General features: G+C 43.6%; 1 protein-coding gene across 1 annotated transcript in view; it reads left to right on the top strand.

Annotated features, from left to right (window-relative positions):
- Positions 1–19,935, top strand: part of LOC309564195 (ovostatin-like) — a gene marked incomplete at both ends in the record, with an annotated part of 115,061 nt that overhangs the window by 48,205 nt on the left and 46,921 nt on the right. The window contains 2 exons of the mRNA XM_082268826.1: positions 9,405–9,656; positions 16,027–16,084. Of these exons, the coding sequence (XP_082124952.1) occupies positions 9,405–9,656; positions 16,027–16,084 (310 nt within the window). The remainder of the gene's footprint in view (positions 1–9,404; positions 9,657–16,026; positions 16,085–19,935) is intronic.

Genomic DNA, 19,935 nt, shown 5'->3' with positions numbered 1-19,935 from the left:
CTTTGCAGCACAGCTATCAATTATTTACCACACCCACTTCCCCGAAGCTCCACCCACTCCACATAATCTCCGCCTACTTATCCGATTATAGGGTCTACTCAATAAAGAAAGAATTACAGGAAATTGAAAAGTCTCTAATAGGCTTCAAAAAAAGGGTGGGCTCGGGGCGCAGAGCACTGCGCCCTGAGCCCACCCAGTTGTGTGACAATAGCGAATGAATATTTGCTATTGTCACACGGATTCTCCTCCTGGTCAATCAGGAAGTGGGTCGTGAGACCCGTTTCCCGATTGGCCGAAAGGAGAAGCCATCTTATTGGCAAAGGAGGAGAGAGGAGATACAGGGGAAGCCCGACCAACGAAGGGGGACATGGAGGAGACTGAGGGGGAAGCCGCTGCTGCCTCCACATGTCAGTCCAGGGGCAGCACAGGGTGAGTGAGCTGGCAACCGGGGGGGATATGGTGTGCGATACGGGCTGGAGCTGGTGTGGTCCGCGGTCAGGTCCATCTACCAACCCCCCCCCGACACATGGAGCACCAGTCAGCACTGGTGGGAACAGAGAAAAAGGGGGGACAAGGAGTTTTGGACAGGGCAAGAAAACAATAGAAAGTTAACAGTTAGGGTCCTTTCACACGGGCGATCCGATCTGATCCGCCAGTCAGTTTTTCAGGCGGACTTGATCGCATCCTTTATGCACCCCCATTAAGGCAGCGGGTGTCAGTGGAGACATGTCCGCTGACATCTGCTGCTATCTGATCCTGTCCATGAAATCCGGACGGATGGAAACCCTATTTTCCATCCATCTGGCAGATGGGATCAGATGAGAACGGACATCCGATCTCCCCATAGAGGACAGCGGGGATCTGACAGCTCCGTCTCCGCACACAGAGCAGAGACGGAGCTGTCATCCGCCTGCTTAGCGGGGATCGGAGGATCCATCCCCCACTGAGCAGAACGGACCTCGCCAGATGGTGCGCCATGTGAAAGGACCCTTACAGAAGTGACTGCTAGAAGAAGAGAGCAGAGTGCTGTTTATTAGAGAAAAGTGGGGAACAAAATAATATTGGAGAAAATGAGGGGATGCCTGCCCTGGGATGCTAGAGAGGGAGCAAAGTCTCAGCAGTGCCATAAAACAAAAATTCTGTCTGGAAGAGAGATAGGGAACAGGGAGAGAATACAAAGACAGCTAGTTACCTATCTCTCTTCCAGGCAGAATTTTTGTTTTATGGCACTGCTGAGACTTTGCTCCCTCTCTAGCATCCCAGGGCAGGCAACCCCTCATTTACTCCAGTATAATCTTTCTTTTTCTTCCCCACTGACTCTACAAACATTAACAGTACTGACAGTGAGTCTGACTCACTCTGCTCTCTCCTTGTCCCCATTACATCATCATCTGTAAATTCAAATCTGCCGGCGGGCACTGTGCACACTGACTCACTTGAGCAGAAAAGAATGTTCTTGTTCAGAGGACATCCCGTAGCCTTGTGTGTTCAGCCTGAGCGTGCTTGCTGGTGAGTGCGAGGGCGGGGCATGCGGGCAGGGCGGGGGTGGGGTGTACCCGAAGTTACGCTATTGGACAGGCACAGTCAGAGGCCAGCCCCCGCCACAGTTCCCCCAATCACAGGGCGCCCGCCGCCCATCCTGAGCACGAAGGGAAGATAATAATGAAGGCTGGACTCACTCACTAAAGGTCAGACGGCCCTTCCTGCCTCCCCCATGCTTCCCCACTGGCCGGGACAAGACCAGGCAGTGTAAATTTGCCGGGACAAGGTCCTATTTGGCGGGACTTTCCCCCGTCAATAACGGGACAGTTGGCAACTATGCTCCTAAAGCACACATTTTACACAGTATCTCTGAACCGTAGCAGGCAGGGGATGGGGATCTGACATTACACACTGCAGATCACAAAGAGGAGAGCCGAGAGTAATCTGAGACCTGGGTGGAGTTAATGGACACCCCCCCTTACACAGTCTCATAGGGAAACATGCACATCTGAGGTGTCAATCACATGGAGGACATCAGCTATGAGGAAAGACTACAAGCACTGAACTTATTCTCTCTGGGGAAGAGACGATTGAGGGGGGATATGATATAAATGTACAAATATTGTACTGGCAACCCTAGCATATGGAAAAACCTATTCAGAGAAAGGAAATACAATAAGACACGTGGCCACTCACTAAAACTAGAGGAAAAACGGTTTAACCTTAAAATACGCAGGGGGTTCTTCACTGTCAGAGCAGTAAGGATGTGGAATTCTCTTCTGCAAACAGTCGTATCAGCAGGGAGCATTGATAGTTTCAAAAAATCAAAATTTTTTAACATTTTAGGTCAATGTGACATTTTTTACACTTTTGGGGGGACCAGTGACATTACTACAGTAATCAGTGCTAAAATTATGCACTGTTACTGTAATAATAACACTGGCAGGGAAGGGGTTAACAGTATAGGTGATCAAGGGGTTAAATGTGAGCCTAGGGGAGTGATTCTAAATGTGGGGGGAGCGTGGCTTTTAAATGACCATAGAGACATGTGAACATATATAGAAGGATCACATGAGCTCTGTGATCATTTCAGGGAGAAGGACGGTCGGCTGTGTTTACAACAGCTGACCGTCCTTCTTAAATGCTGAGGCGCATCGGCCCAGAAACAAAGTTAACGTATTAACCCAAACCCCCTTGCCCCTTACCCATATAAAAAACATGCTTACCACAATTAAGTTGGAAAGGGCAAGGCCACAGCTTTTATTTATTTTCCAATAACAAACCAGAACACACGTCTAGACCAGTGCCAGTCACAGTTGTACTGTTGGCACTCTTAGGCATTAACATAACTTCCAAAAAGGGGTAAGGGGGAAGGGTCTGTCCTTACCATCAGTGCCTGACAGACAGCCTATCCCCAATTTACAAACAATGGTGTTAATTATTACCGGAACTTTAGTGCTGGCAAGGTCAAAAACCGCCACGAAAGCTGTGACAGACCGACCGAACAACAGGGCGTGGGAGTGGGCAGCTCTTCACCGCAATTCTTCTCAAAAAGACCCAGAATTCCTTGGGAAGGTCCTTTTAACTGAGCTCAGACCATCCCCATACCCAAGGCTCCGTCCAATCCTTTTATCCCATATAGCCTCCTGCTTGATCCCAGCTCCTGGCCATGGCCCCATCAGTCAAGGCTCTTTTTTCCTACAGGGGTCAAGAGGCCTTCACTCTCAGCGGGGAGCGATTGCGGGTGTCAGGCAGTAATCGGAGCCGCCTGACACATGCATCGGCTTCCCCACTGACGAGCCTCCTGAGAGCGAGCAACGTAGAGTGACGTCGCTTTGCCCAGGAGCAGCTGCCTGTCGCAGTAAATCTGCGCTGCGGTAGGCGGTCATTAACCACTTGCCGACCGCCGCACGACTATCTACGGCGGCGGTCAGCCCCTCACAGGCAAAGTGACGTAGGGCTACGTCACTAGCTTGTGAGGGTCTAGGGAGCGAGCGCGCGCCGCCGGAGGCCACGGGTGGTCACGGACCCCCCCGCGCGTGTGACATCGGGTCCCCCGGCCACTCTGCGATCGGCGGGGGAGAGGGAGAAAAACAAGCTGCCTGTCATTCTCCCCTCTGTATGAGAGATGATCATATGGATCTACTATGTAGATACGTTGATCACTCTGCATACAGCTGAAGCCACAGCCAATCACAGTTAGAATCACGCCCCTAGGGACACACACAGCCCCTCCCTCTCAAATAAAGTTAACCCCTTCACTACCAGTGTATTTTTACAGTAACAGTGCATATATATAGCACTGATTACTGTAGAAATGTCACTGGTAACCCCAAAAGTGTCAAAAATGTCAGTCAAGGGTCCGATCTGTCCGCCGAAATGTCGCAGTACCGCAAAAAAAATTGCAGATCGCCGCCATTACGCGTTAAAAAAAAAACAACAAAAATGACAAAAATCTTTCCCTTAGTTAGTAAACGCAATAACTTTTGCGCAAACCAATCAAAATACGCTTTTTGCAATTTTTTTTACCAAACATAGGTAGCATAAATCAAATTGGCCGAAAATGTTAAAAAATTTTGATTTTTACATTTTTTTTGGGGGGAATTTCATATAAAAAAAAGGGAAAAATATTGCTATTTTTGCAAAATTTACGCTCTTTTTTTGTTTATAGCGCGTGATCAAAAAATCGCACAGGTGATCAAATACCACCAAAAGAAAGCTCTGTTTGTGGGAAAAAAAGGACGCCAAATTCGTTTAGGTACAGTGTCGCACGACCGCGCAATTGTCCGTTAAAGTCACGCAGTGCCGAATCGCAAAATACCCCCTGGTCAGGAAGGGGGTAAAATCTTCCGGGGCTTATGTGGTTAAGTGGTTAATAAAGTGCTGGTGCTGGACTTCAAGTAATAGTGAATCACTCTGTGCTCCTCTTTGTGTCCCCACTCACCGGAACTAATAGAAAGATAGGCTTCTAATGTTAACCAAGTATGCAAGAAGATGGTGGGTATTCTTGTCTTCCGATATCTGTATCTCTTAATGGGACAAGTGCCGTGCCCAATCCTTATCTCTATGGCTCCCAGTATCGGATATTCCTGTTTCAGCACTGAAAAAGTCCCCACTCCAGTGTGAGATTCACTGGAGACAGTCAGCGGTGTATTTAGGTTTTGTGCTGCCCTAGGCCTGACTAAACTTGTGCACCCCCTAATTTACATATGACCCACCCCTTCCTGTAAAGTCCTCGCCCTTTACTTTTTACGACCCGCCCTGTCATCTGTGAACCCCAGACCACAAGTCTATCAGTGCCCATCAGCGTAGCCTCATCAGTTCCCACAAGTTCAGCCTCATCAGTGCCCATCAGTGCAGCCTTATCAGTGCCGCCTCATTACTGCCCATCAGTGCAGGCTCATCACTGACCGCTTTATGGGGGTGCCAGACTGATTTGCCTCCTGGACTCTCCCCTGTGGCCCAATTCACCCCATAAGACTGGCACTATATTAAAAGTGTAGCGCAAGCCGGCGGAGACCCTTTTCGTGCGGGAACCAGGAGGAGGCTGTTTTTTTTTTTTTTTGTGCAGGGTTCAGCTTTTTTGCTGCCCCCCCCCCCCCCTGCAAAGTGCCACCCTAGGCCTGGGCCTTGTTGGCCTAGGCCAAGATACAGCACTGGAGACAGTATTACAGGCCTTTACACAGAAATGAATCAGAGTCCATAGTCATACAGACTAAATCTCCTCACACAGAGAAGTTGTTGCTCCCTAGTCTGCCAGTCTGCCATGCACAGAGATCTGGTTCCAGGGAGTCAGGCACAACCCGCTACTGAGCTAACCCCTCACAGGGGTGATAACATCGGTTTATACGCTACTGTCAGAAGTCATCAGAAGACAATCAAATGATCAACTGTTGCCAAACAGGGACTGCACACACTGATCAAATTTTTCCCAGTCCCTGCTGAACCAGTCAAGGGTGCTCTGTTTTGTTTTGTGGGCAACACCATACTGTCTCCAGTGAATTTCACACTGAAGTGGGAACTTTTTCAGTGCTGAAACAGGAATATCCGATACTGGGAGCCATAAAGATAAGGATTTGGTACGGCACTTGTCCCATTAGGAGATACAGATATCGGAAGATAGGAATACCCACCATCTTTATTTGAGTGTGATGTTGTTCATTCGCTTTTGTAAATTTAGACTTAAAGCTAACCTCCAATCTTCCTTTTAACTGTATTTGATTTGACTCCTCCCCATACTACATTTGGGAACTGTTTCTTTATATATATATATATATATATATATATATACATACAATATTACCAAAAGCATTGAAAAGTATTGGGACGCCTGCCTTTACACGCACATTAACTTTAAGACTGGGATGCCATTAAAAGTTCATGTGCGTGTAAAGGCAGGTGTCCCAATACTTTTGGTAATATAGTGCATGTACAATATGTGTGTGTGTGTGTGTGTGTATATATATATATATATATATATATATCAGTAAAACCTTGGTTTGAGAGTAACTTGGTTTAAGAGGGCTTTGCAACACAAGCAAAATTTTCAAATAAATTTTGACTTGATATACAAGCAATGTCTTGATATACAAGTAGCCTCAAGTCACCGCTGAGTATAAAAGAGAAGAGATTGGAACAGTCACATCTAAGGATGCAGGCATCCGGGGTAAAGCTGTTCACATAGGACCATCCTCCGCACCGTCATCTACGTCATCCTTTCCATGCTGCCCCTCGCTTTCAAATTGCTTTACTGCAGGGTGGTCTTCCCTGGTCAGGATTACAGACTGGCAGCCGGCGGTGCAGAAGATGGTCTATGTGGACAGCTTTACCCCAGATGCCTGCATACTTAGATGTGCCTGTTTTATTCATCAACCATGTGAGTTGCTAAATGTTGAACCTTCATTAAATGGAACCATATTGCTACACTTAGAGGCACCTCTCTTCTCTTTGATACCCTGTAGCTCCTGCTGGATTTTGCTTCCAATCCCCTTGTGGAAGCGGCTATTTGGGCTATTTGTGGATGGACATTTTATGGTTACACAACCTATCACATTGCTATAATATTTTTATATGGACTATAAATTGAAGGATTTATGAATAAATGGTTGTGGAAAAAATCATCTGAGTTTCCATTATTCCTTATGGGGAAATTCGCTTTGGATTACAAGCGTGCTTTGGATTACAAGCATGCTTCCAGAAAGAATTATGCTCGCAATCCAAGGTTTTATTGTATATATTGTGACAGGAAGTCAGGAAGTCAGGTAAATCTGTGGATGTTGTCACAGACGGGAGATACATTTCTGCTTGGTTTAGACAATGCACCAATTACTATAGGGTGTCGGCTGCAGAGCTAGCCAGGAAGGTTTAAGGAAGTTGAAAAACCTTCAGCTATTCAGAATGAGGAAATGAAGGCCTCTATAATTTGTCCAGAGGAAGTCTATTGATTGCTGCCTCCTGACGCTGTGTGAATAGAGGAGGACAGTCAGATGTATCTCTCCTGAAGCTGTGTGAGCATAGGAGAGGAATGCCTCTTGAAGCGATGTGCGCTGAGGAGGGTAAAAAGACTGAAGACTTCTCAAGGTGAGGTCTTGGATTGTTTTCTATGTGAAGAGAAAAACCAATGAATATTTTCTGTGTGAAGAGAAAATAAATGGACTATTGATGGTCTGCTGTAGGATCAGCAAAGTCTGCCCAACAGTAGGTTGGGGACAGACTCCGTAGGTAGGTTCCTGTGTGTGAGAAGGTAGCCGCCCACAGTGGCAAGGATTTATTTTATTTATGTATATTTTTGAATTATGCTGTTTTTGATGCTTTCACTTGTGTGAAGAAAATTGGAAGAATAAACCAGACTGTTGTTTTCAACCACTTCTCGGCTATCTCCCTGTGTAACGCACCCCCCCCCCCCCACATCCCTGTCATCCACACCCGCCACCGAGCTAATCCCTCACAATATATATATATATATATATATATATATATATATATATATATATATATATATACGTGTATATATATGTGTATATATGTATATAGATATATAGATATATATATATATATATATATATATATATACACACAGTGGCTTGAAAAAGTATTCGTACCCCTTGACATTTTCCACATTTTGTCATTGTATGCCATCAAATCTAAAGATACCTGATGCTGTTATGAGATCTTTATTGCTTCATCTTTCCTGTCACATCTCTCTAGTCATCTCTATATAGCAGCTGTGAAAACTCTGAAAGACTAATGTCCATGAAATCCACATACAAAATCATCACTGCTTTCCAGATTGGCTGAACTTTAGATACTGTACCGTTCAAAATGAATAGGCTGAAATCGCACAGCAGAGAACTGCATGTGAATTGCACAGGAATCAGCTGGTAGAAAAATATACAGTGCCTTGAAAAAAGTATTCATACCCCTTAACATTTTCCAATGAATGCTCTCTTTAACAATTAGCCACAGCCTGAGTAGAAAAGCCTATCCCCTGCTAGCAGCTACAGAATAGGATGCTTGCTCATCGTGGGGAAACTGTGATCTCTCTGCAAAGGTCCTACATGCCCTGTGGTGGATCAAAGCTGAAGCTCTCCAACCAGCAGACAGCATGAGCATGTGCAGAACTAATGGTGTGACTGTATACAGCATGAGCGAATATCAGCCGCACTCCACATAGCTCTTCTTGCAGGACTTTTAAAAAAATCAATGAATTGACTGCATGCAGCATTGTCTCCAACCCCAAAACAACCACCTTTGACCGCTCCTTGGCTTGTTTTACCTTATCCCTGCAAGAGAAGCTAATGGTGCTTTTCCACTGCATGGAACAGAACGGTTCGGCTCACTTTTGTGCTTTTCCACTGCTGGTACCGCATGGTACGGTGTAGGAACGGTTCGGTACGGCTGGGCTTTTCCACTGCATGGAACCGAACGGTACGGCTCTCTAAAACAGTACCACCTCGATTGTGGTTCCAAGAGGTACCATACCGGTACCATATCCCACAATCCTTTGCATGCAGCTGACTGTTGTCACTACTAGCCACTGATTGTTCAGAGAATCGTTGTTATCCCACCCACTTACTTTAGTACTACTTTAGTGGAAAAGCAAACCATACCAAACCGTACCGAACCGTTCCAACACTGTACCATGCAGTGGAAAACCAAACCGGGCCAAGCAGGGCCGAGTAGAGCCGAGCCGGTACTTGCAGTGGAAAAGTGCCATAAGTGGAGTGTGGCTGATATTCCTTCATGTTTTTGGTGGAGAGTGGAGGCAGACTGTGATAGCCGACACCCAGGTTGTACTATGTGCAGGAGAGGCTGGTCTTGAGCGTGGCTATAGATCTGTGTGTTTCTGTTCTGCATAAAGCATGTTCGACCTCTGCAAATAGAGACCACTGCTTCCCCACAAAGAGTCCTTCTCTATAGTACGCTGGCAGGAGAAAGGCTTTGCTAGTCAGGTTGTGGCTGATGTAAATAACGGGCTATAAGACATTGAACACCTTTTGTGTTGATGCACCTGGAATGTATTTCACTGATTTAGAGCCGGTTCACACTGGGGCGACTCAAGGTCGCCCCGACTTTGAAGCCGCCCCGTGCAGCACAACTTCATCGCGGCTTGCAAACGACTTCTCTAATAGAAGTCAATGCAAGCCGCTCCAAAGTCGCCCCCAAGTAGTGCAGGAACCTTTTTCTAAGTTGGAGCGACTTGAGTCGCTCTGATTAGAATGGTTCCATTGCACAGAATGGAGCGCAACTTGTCAGGCGACCAAGTCGCCTGACAAGTCGTGGCAGTGTGAACCGGGACTCAAACTAAAAGTTCAATTGGGCTTCAATTTTTGTTGACCATAACGGAGTTTTGTCTTCTTTAAATTACTACTAAGTTACATTTTCAGTTTAAATAATTTGATGTTATTCTTTTACTCCCACAGGCCTTATATGAAGATAATGACCTCTGCTATGGCCAGGATGAATATAGTAGTTACTACATCAATTATGCTAGAAGTTACCCCTATGATGAGATGACGCTCTATCGTCGTTTCTCAAAGTCACAGAGCCATATACGTATAAGACCTCTACAGGATCAGCTGTCCTGCGATAAGAGTTACAGCATGCAGGTGGATTACTTATTCACAGAAGAAGGAGTTGGGAAAGGTGCAAATACCGCCAGCATCAAATACATTGTGAGTTTTATGCGGAAAAGAAGTCACTTAAAAACACAAATGTATATCAGCTTTAAGTGATTGTAAGGGCAAAATTATTTTCTTTTTAAATACCAAACTTGTTATACTTACCAGCTTTGTGTAAAGGTTTTGAACAGAGTGGTCCCAATCCTCCTCTTCTCTGGTCCCCTGCTGGTGCTCCTAGCCCCACCACTTGCTCTGGGGCCATTCGTGCATGCTCGCTCCTGAGCCCTCCTCTGGGTGTCCATAGACACACAGACCGTGACTCAGCTGCACCCCCTGCTCACTCCTAACTGGTTGTGATCGACAGCAGTGGGAGCCATTGGCTGTGTCTGAGCCAATGAGGAGGGAGAGAGCTGAGAGAGCCTTTGCTCTTGTGCACATTGCTGGATTGAGATGGGACTCAGGTAGGTTTTTAGGAGGAGCTGGGAAGGGGCTGCTTGAAAAAGATTTTTTTACCATAATGCATACAATGCATTGATTAAGGTAAACAATCTTCTGCCTTTCGAATCACTTTAATGTAGATAATACTACCAATATGTAAATTTTCTTAAAACCCTGTTGGTGAAGGTTCTCCTTTATCCAGGTCATGGTATAGCTAGTAGTAGTTAGTCACATTCATCTAGACTTGTTCTCTAATGTTGAAGATGATTTGTAGCTCATCCAAGCCATTTCTCCAGTTCAAATGAGTGCCAATACCTCAACATTTATGTGTTGGGTGGCGAGGTGGGTGGCGCTGCCAAATGTAGTGTCATAGTGCGACACTACATTTGGCAGCGCCACCCACTTCACCATCCAACACTTACTTGAATAGAGTTTTTACACTATATTTTGAGGTAGGCTGCAGCCAATATTTATCTTATCCATTAGCATGGAATTCCCATTTTTTAAACCTCAACATTTATGTATATCCACACAAATAGTACAGATAGATCCAGGCAGATCATGGCTGGTAGAAGGGGATGGCAGCAGAGATGGCCCAATACATTGTGCTGCCTGGGTCCAAGAATTAAATGCTGCCCCCGCCCCCAATCCCCCCCCCCCCAAAAAAAAAAAAATCACGCACAACGAAAGGTCCCCACATCCATTGTTTTACATAAATATAACATTTAGAAAATATTATGAATACTGTTATCTTCTTTCATAACTCTCCCCTGGACCAGTCCACCAAACACCCACTGTCTGTTCTCAGTCCTCCTGTCACTCCTGTGTCTGCCATGCCCACCGCCCTAGAAGATCCAGCCTGCCCTGCTTGAGATGGAGTGCGCTGATGTCTGACATCATTTCACACACCGTGATCACGTGAGGGACGTTCCACGAAGAAGGCGCTCCGTCTCCTCATACTCATCAGTTTGTATTATGGGCGGCAGTATGAGATGGAGACATGCCGTCTGTAACGCACAACAAACTGATGACACATAAAACTGCTGGTAAAAAAAAAAAATCTTGGGAGTCAATTTGCTGCCCTGCTCCAAGTTCTGCGTGGGTCCAATGGACTCAGTGGGACCCATGGTAGGGCCGTCTCTGAGCGGCAGGGTGCTGTACATTGTATATTAAAAGCAGTACAGCACCCTGACTCATGTAAGTTGTGTGCTGGCTCTTGGGGGAGTTATGCAAATATAATAAATGCCTTAATGAATGGATAGAAACATAGAAAAGTGGTGGCAGAAAAAGACCAAGTGATCCACCGAATCTGCCCCCCCACTTTTTTTTTTTTAACTTTTTTGTCTGAATATAAATCTCTGCTTCCAAGCATGTGAGTCCACTTATCTTGACTGAATCGCTACCTCTGCTGGAAATCCAGCCATCAACAATAACACACTCTCTTTTTTTTTTTTTTTTGCATAATTTTTATTGTTTTCTGGATAATTTGTACAAGCAAAAAGTTATCATACAGAATGTGTCAAACAGCACTTGCATTGGAAAAATAGTAAATACAGTATGTGGATGGGATTAGCTTTAGAAAAAAGCTAACTACAGCGCTTGCTGATGGATAAATAATGCCAAGTGAATATCTCAAGGTTAAAGGTAATCCAAGAATAAATAGATAACATACAGTAAATAGATGTAGCAGTATTGTAACAGTCAAAAACCATGAATGGTAAATAAAATAAATTAAATATGGTAGATATATAAGCGTGACTGTTGGTATATAAAAGTCCCATATATATAAAGTCACTTGGTGCTCAAGAAGATCAAAGAAAATCCTTATATAGTTCAAATGGAATTCAAGGTAAATATATAAGCTTGACTGTTGGTATATAAAAGTCCAATATATATATAAAGTGAACAAGAAAAAATAAAATGGTATCACTATCCCTGCGGACTCTATTTGTGCCCCAGAGTAACCGCTGCAGGTGGGCGTGAACCAGATGGTGGGATTTTAAGGGTGAGGCTTGTAAGGGTATATGTTTAAGATAAATAATTCAAAAACAAGATAAAATATTAATTTTTATTACAAATTCGATAAAAACAATCACATACAGTGATACATCTTGATATCGCAAAGATACTTAAATGTACATAGAACCATTGAAAGGTGCTAGGGGTCACTAGTGTCCAACATGTTTCGCCGGAAGGCTTCTTCTGGGACAATACAGGAATGGAGACCTCTGCTGGTTCTAAGTATGAATAACATACAGTCAGTTTACAAAAATATACCAAGTTAATTACAATCAGATATAGGAATTACAGTGTAGTAGGGCTCACCACAGGTTGTATCTAGAGCAGAGCAGCCATATCAGCGTCCGTGTATAGATACAACCTGTGGTGAGCCCTACTACACTGTAATTCCTATATCTGATTGTAATTAACTTGGTATATTTTTGTAAACTGACTGTATGTTATTCATACTTAGAACCAGCAGAGGTCACCATTCCTGTATTGTCCCAGAAGAAGCCTTCCGGCGAAACATGTTGGACACTAGTGACCCCTAGCACCTTTCAATGGTTCTATGTACATTTAAGTATCTTTGCGATATCAAGATGTATCACTGTATGTGATTGTTTTTATCGAATTTGTAATAAAAATTAATATTTTATCTTGTTTTTGAATTATTTATCTTAAACATATACCCTTACAAGCCTCACCCTTAAAATCCCACCATCTGGTTCACGCCCACCTGCAGCGGTTACTCTGGGGCACAAATAGAGTCCGCAGGGATAGTGATACCATTTTATTTTTTCTTGTTCAATGTATCAATAGGGATGTGGTGTTGGCTTGCTGGGTACATTGGCCAGTTTAGGCATGGCACTTTCCTTTTCTTGTATATATATATAAAGTGACTTGGTGCTCAAGAAGATCAAAGAAAATCCTTATATAGTTCACATGGAATTCAAGGTGCTTAAACGTGATTGTTCTTAATATTCTGTGACATCAATCCGTTTCGCCATGATTTGTGGCTAGATAAAATCACTTACCAGAACCAGTGGGTCCTATGTGCTTTACAGCACTAGGACCTTTCGCGCTTAGGTGCCCACCAGGTATCTTGCACTATCATTTTTGATATTGGTTACTCTCATATGTTTTGGTGGCCTCTCTATCAATGTTACTATGTTTTGACTTTTACGCACTTTTATTTGTGGCTGCTTGTTTTAACTGTTACTGTATACCCACTGTCTTTGGTTTCCTAAATAAAATATTTGAAAAGAAAAAAAAAGAGGGAAGGAAAACTAATGACTTAAAACGTTGTACTGAAAATGTGTAAGAAAAAGTAATTTTAGTCCAGAAGCTATGTGGAGTGATGGCATAATTTCCAAAGGGAGTTGTAGAGGGCTAAGGGCGTGTTGTAAATCATTTATCTCAGCTCCAACCAGCCCAGTGAATTAGAAAGAAAGGCTTTATTATACCACTCAGAGTATTTAAACGTCATAATTCAAGATCTGTCCATGAATGTTTGCCAACCAGCGGTTTGCTGAGTTGAAAGAGTAGTTTGACATGACCAATTTTTCAATATATAGAAGCATTTTCAGATCTTTTTTCACTATTAAAAGTGATGGTGGGGTAGGAACCATCCAGGATTTTAGGATGGCTTTTTTGTGCTGTCAGCAGACATAGCCATGTCCAAGTCATAATTTTTGGTTTGTGACTGGGGTCAGCATATTCCTGAATGTGATAGTGACCAAAAAAACATAACATCCAATATTTAGCTATTTGTGTTGAAGTGATGCAAAAGACCACGAGAAAGTAGCAGCTGAAGGGTCATGTTTATTATACACAAAGCTTTCGTTCCATTCCTGTTTACGTTTGAATTGGGTTTCCCTCCAATTTTCGTTTATTATAAGGTGACGCGTCTTGATATATCCATTTAATATCTTTTCTCTGATGTTTTCATCTTCAAAATCTTTTTTGCCAGCTTTTTAGGATAGAATGTCCTTTGAGGTTTTAAAAAATTAAAGTTTAGAGGATCATATTATTTTGAAAGAGAGTATGTTGAATGCTTGGTCAATAAATTGAATGTTGAAAGGGATTTCTTTTTTGGTTGAAGCATGGTTTGAAAAATGATACGGGTTGTCTGAAGATGGATCCATGACGAGATTGTAAATCATAATCTGTTGATATTTCACTGAAAGATTTGAACTGAGTTGAGTTAGCTTTAAAAAGTTCTGACGCTTTTGTAGGACCTTTAGAGTTCCAGGTTTCAGAGTCCTCGTCACTTATATTTATGAAGAATTTGAAGTTATTGTGAAGTGTTAGCTGGTTGGAAATGGAAGCTAAGAGGCCTAATGATCTCCTCGCTGAGCGTCAGGCCATGAATGTATAACATTCTTTCTAAGAATAGTTTTGAACTTTCTTCTGCTAGTATGAGATCAGGCCCCCGTGTTTTTGAACTTGAATATTGAAAATATTGTTCCCCTGAACCTCATTTACACCTGTTCTGGAAATGTTATAGATAAGCAACTCCTATCCTCATACTGATTAGCGGTTTCTTTTTTTTTTTTTTTTTACATACATTTTTATTTTGAAAAGCAAGGAATACAGGAGAGAAACAGCACAATAATCGTCGTAATACAATAGGAAACACAGGTATGATGGGTTACCGAGAATGCAAGTGCAAAAACCAAACTTTGAGAAAGGGACGGGGTTGGGGGATACATGTGATAGAAAACAGGCTGTGCTAAAGGCCTAGTTGGATGGATCCAAACGGAGGCCCTAGGGCCGGTGAGTAGGGTAAGTGAGAAGGGAAAGAGGGGAGGGGGAGGGTAATTAAGCCTACACCACTTGGTCTTTAACAGTCATTAGAGTAGATAAAGGTTTCTTGAAGTGAGTCCAGGTTGTCACCACTGGGTAGTGACGTTAGAAAATCCTGCCATTTGGAGAAGAAACATGTTGCTGATGCCTTGTGGTTAAAGTCCGTATTAAGCTGATTGTTGCAGAGAATGTTCAAAAGATCCGTTCGATTTGAGAGATTGAGGGGCATATCTGGGATATCCAGTTAGCGAGAATGGCTCTTCAAGCTACCAATAAACAAGTCAATATCCAGATACGAGAGAACGTAGAGGAGCGGTTCGACCAGATTTGCAGTTGTTTGTCCCAATAGCCGAAGATCAAAAGAAGGGGGTCTTTGGGGAGATTGAGAAAGGTGATTCCACTGATGAAGGAGATGACCTGATCCTAGAATGAGGAAATGAAGGAACACGCCCAAAACCTATGTTTCGGTGTCGGTCTGGATTTAGAGCATAGGGGGCATGTGCTAGAAAGGGAATTGTCTTTTCCAGACACGAAAGGGGTGTAGGCCCAGTGGAGAATTTTTAGCTGGGTTTCTCTCCAGATTTCATTGGGCGGCAGCCATAATGTCGTCTTGTAGCCTTGAAAAATTTTGTCCATAATGTTTTCCATGTCAAAGTCGATTAGCGGTTTCAAATAAAAATAACTACTGCAGTAGGCAACAGACACAAAAGATACACTCAGCACCTTTCCAAGTAACTGTTATGTTTTCTTGACGCAATTGAAGTTTTTTATACACATGATTGCGTAGGTATCACATTAATATTACAATTGTACTTTTATGGTAATAGGGGTGTAACATAGGCAGGCTAAATTCTAATCAGAACTTGTGCACTGTGCAAAACAAAGGCAAAGCATACAAAATAGAATACAATTATATACAGAATTTACCATTTCCTGAATATTATGTTCTTGCAACAGCTGTAACATTTTGTGTTTCCAATTAATTTCTGTCTCAGTAGTTATAAGGACGAACGGAGAAAATGAATCTCTCCAGCAGGGGAGACAGAGAGCAATGAAAACCAAACAGAAGTTCTAACTTTTTTCCACTCTATCTAAAAATGTAAAAACATGTTTTAGCTATACATAAACGTTAAAGATTTTTTGCTTTTTTATCTAATTTGCATTTCCATTTTTTTTTCAGTTCATGGCAAGACAAAAAATTGCGGCAAATGGTGAAATCACTGTTGACCTGTCAGGAAGTAAGTATGTCATTTCTGGGTATGTGTGGGTGGGGCTTGTGTGTGGCTATGGTTCAGAGGGATCAGATGAAACCAGTTTTCTTACGATTTTTTCGGTAAGCTTATGTTTCTTGGTGCGAGATGATTGGCGCTCATCCTTGCTCCTTTTCTGTGGCTTGGATCTTGGCCATTCTTCAACTTGGCATTGAGCAGAAGTTGTCCTTGAGCAGCATTAAATGTTTGAAATATGGTTCTGCCTGTATGGTCTCTTTTGCCGTTGTGGGATTTAAAATTAGTACTCTTGGTTCTCCAGAAACCTCCATTTGAGAATATTCAGAAGATTTCCTTCTGTTGTACCAGAAGGTGGCATTCTTGGTGGCTATTACCTCGACCTACAGGGTATTGGAGTTGGTGGCACTATCCTGTCGTACTCCATGTTTAGTGGTCCATAGAGATAAAGTGGTTCTTCCTGTCCATCATTCCTGTCCAAAGTTGTCTCTGACTTCTATTTGAATGAGGACATTGTGTTGCCTTCTTTGCATCCCAAGCTGGCTCATCCCACGGAATTTGCTTTGCATGCCTTGGATGTGGTTTGAGTGATTCGGGTATATCTGGCAGCAAAAGAGTCCTTTAGGAGGTCAGACTCGCTTTTTGTGGTTACACAAGGAACAAAGAAATGGGTGGCCGCTTCTTTGTCTACTATCTCCAGATGGATCAGACAAACAGTGACTCAGGCCTATTCTGTTAAAGGTCAGGTTCCTCCTTTCCTTGTCACGGCACATTCTACTCGGGTTATGAGTACTTCCTGAGCCTTCCATCTTTAAGCGTCAATATATCAGATTTGCAAGGCGGCCACATGGTCGTCGTAGCATACTTTTAAGAAATTCTACAAAGTTGATATTTTGGTATCTGCGGATGCTTCTTTTGGACGCAAGGTTTTGCAGGCTGCTGTTTAAGAGGGGCTATTTCCTCTTGAGGGCTCCTGTGATCCAGTTAGGGCTCTTGTGTTTAGCCTTGGGTTGTTTTCCCTACCCCTCTTTTTCCTTTTAGCACTGCTTTTGGAAGTCCCTGTAGTTATGATTTATGAAGCGCTGTGTTCGTCGATGAACAAAAGAGAAAATGGTCATTGTACTCACCGTAAAATCCATTTCTCTGAGTTCATCAAGGGACACAGCACCCACCCCTCTAAGGAGTTTTTGATACCAGGTTATATATCAGGTGAGAACGGCCTATGTGCGTAGCCACATTTTTTTTTTAATTCTGCCTAGTACTATTCCTGCAGAAGGTGATATAACCCTGTAGTTATGAGGGAGTTTTCCTTCTCTCTATCCAACCATCCCTCCCTCCATCCATCCAGCCATTCCCCACCCCTCCATCCATCCATCTATCCATCCAACCATCCTTCCCTCCTTCCTTTCCTCCCTCATCCATCCATCCAACCATCCTTCCCTCCATCATCCAACCATCCCTCCATCCATTCATCCTTCTATCCATCTCTCCCTCCCTCCCTCCATTATCCCTCCAACCATCCCTGCATCCATCCATCCAACCAGCCCTCCATCCATCCAACCAACCATCTCTTGTTTCATCGATCTAACCATCCATCCCTCCATCCATCCAATCATCAATCCATCCCTCCCTTCCTCCCTCCAACCATCCCTTGCTCCATCCATCCATCCATCTATACCTCTCCCATCTATCCATCCTTCCCTCCATCTATCCCTCTCTACCTCCCTCCATCCAACCATCCCTCCCTCTCTCTCCATCAGGCCAGGGCTCTTGCACACAGGTGGCTGAGCCCATTCAGCGTAATTGCAGCCCAGGTGCAGTGTACAGCCTGTCACTGACATAAATAGTTGTGTGCTGCTGTATTACCCTATACAGTGATCATAAACATGAGTACAGCAGCATACAACTATTCATGTCAGTGACGGGCTGTATACAGCACCTGGGCTGCAATTACACTGAATGTGCTCAACCACTTGTGTGCAAGAGCCCTGAATCTCAAATAGTTGTGTGCTGCTGTATTACCCTATACAGTGATCATAAACATGAGTACAGCAGCATACAACTATTCATGTCAGTGACGGGCTGTATACAGCACCTGGGCTGCAATTACACTGAATGTGCTCAACCACTTGTGTGCAAGAGCCCTGAATCTCAATAAAAGTAATGTTACCTTTCTCTCTCTTCTTGTGTTAGTGTAAATTATATCCCAAATTAACCACTTGCCGACCGCCCCACGCAGATTTACTGCGGCAGGACGGCTCAGGTGTGCATAATCACATAGATCTACGTGATTATGTGCATGTGGTTTTGGCGTCGCGCGTGGGCCTCCGCAGCTGCAATCTCATTGTGATTAGACACAGTGGGACCCAGATCGCGTGAGGAGCGGTCGCGATCTCCGCCGGCCTCCCTCGATCTTTAGAGAAACTGACAGGAGAGCTACCTGCCTATGTAAACAAGGCAGGCGGCTCGCCTGTCAGATAGGCACAGAGAGATTGTGTGTCTCAGCTAAGCTAAAACCCTGATCTCTGTGTGCCTGTCACGCAGCCTGATCACTGTATTGCTGTTACTGGTCCCCAAAAAGTGTCACCTAGTGTCAGATTTGTCCCCGCAATGTCGCAGTCCCGCTAAAAATCGCTGATCACCGCTATTACTAATAAAAACAAAAATAAAAAGTCCAAAAATCTATCCCATAGTTTGTAAATGCTATAACGTTTGCGCAAAAAAGGAATTAATATATGCTTTTTGGGATTTTTTTTTACCAAAAATATGTAGCAGAATACAAATTGGCCTAAACTGATAAAAAAAAAAAATTGATTTTAAAATTGTTTTATTGGGAATGTTTTATAGCAGAAAGTAAAAAATATATATATATTTTTTTTTTTAAATTGACGCTCTTTTTTTGTTTATAGAGCAAAATCTAAAAATTGCACAGGTGATCAAATACCACCAAAAGAAAGCTCTATTTGTGGGAAAAAAAGGACATCAATTGTATTTGGGTACAGCGCCGCACGACTGCGCAATTGTCAGTTAAAGCAACTCAGTGCCGAATCGCAAAAAATGGCTGTTCACTAAGGAGGTAAAACATTCCGGGGCTGAAGTGGTTAAGTTTGGTGATCAGTACCATCACAAAATGCAATCTTTTCAAGAGAATCAGCTAATTCACAACTCCGCCCTCTATGTAGTGCATGCCTGAATGCTACACTCTGTACATAATGCGCTCCTGAACCCTACACTGTGTACGTAGCACACTCCTGATCTCTGCACTGTGTACGTAGCACACTCCTGATCTCTGCACTGTGTACGTAGCACACTCCTGATCTCTGCACTGTGTATGTAGCACATTCCTGATCTCTGCACTGTGTATGTAGCACACTCCTGATCTCTGCACTGTGTACGTAGCACATTCCTGAACTCTGCACTGTGTACATAGGGCATTCCTGATCTCTGCACTGTGTATGTAACGCACTCCTGTTCTTCACTGTGTACGTAGCGCATTCCTGCTCTCTGCACTGTGTATGCAGCACACTCCTGATCTCTGCACTGTGTACGTAGCGCATTCCTGTTCTTCACTGTGTACGTTTCGCATTCCTGATCTCTGCACTGTATACGTAGCGCATTCCTGATCTCTGCACTGTGTACGTAGGGCATTCCTGATCTCTGCACTGTGTATGTAACGCACTCCTGTTCTTCACTGTGTACGTAGCACATTCCTGATCTCTGCACTGTGTACGTAGCGCATTCCTGATCTCTGCACTGTGTATGTAGCACACTCCTGATCTCTGCACTGTGTATGTAGCGCACTCCTGTTCTTCACTGTGTACGTAGCACATTCCTGATCTCTACACTGTATAAGTAGCACATTC

The sequence above is a fragment of the Pelophylax lessonae genome (assembly GCF_965119305.1).
Source record: "Pelophylax lessonae genome assembly, chromosome: 9".
Taxonomy (NCBI): domain Eukaryota; kingdom Metazoa; phylum Chordata; class Amphibia; order Anura; family Ranidae; genus Pelophylax; species Pelophylax lessonae.
The sequence above is the reverse complement of the archived record's forward strand: the minus strand, read 5'-3'. Positions and strand labels throughout refer to the sequence as shown.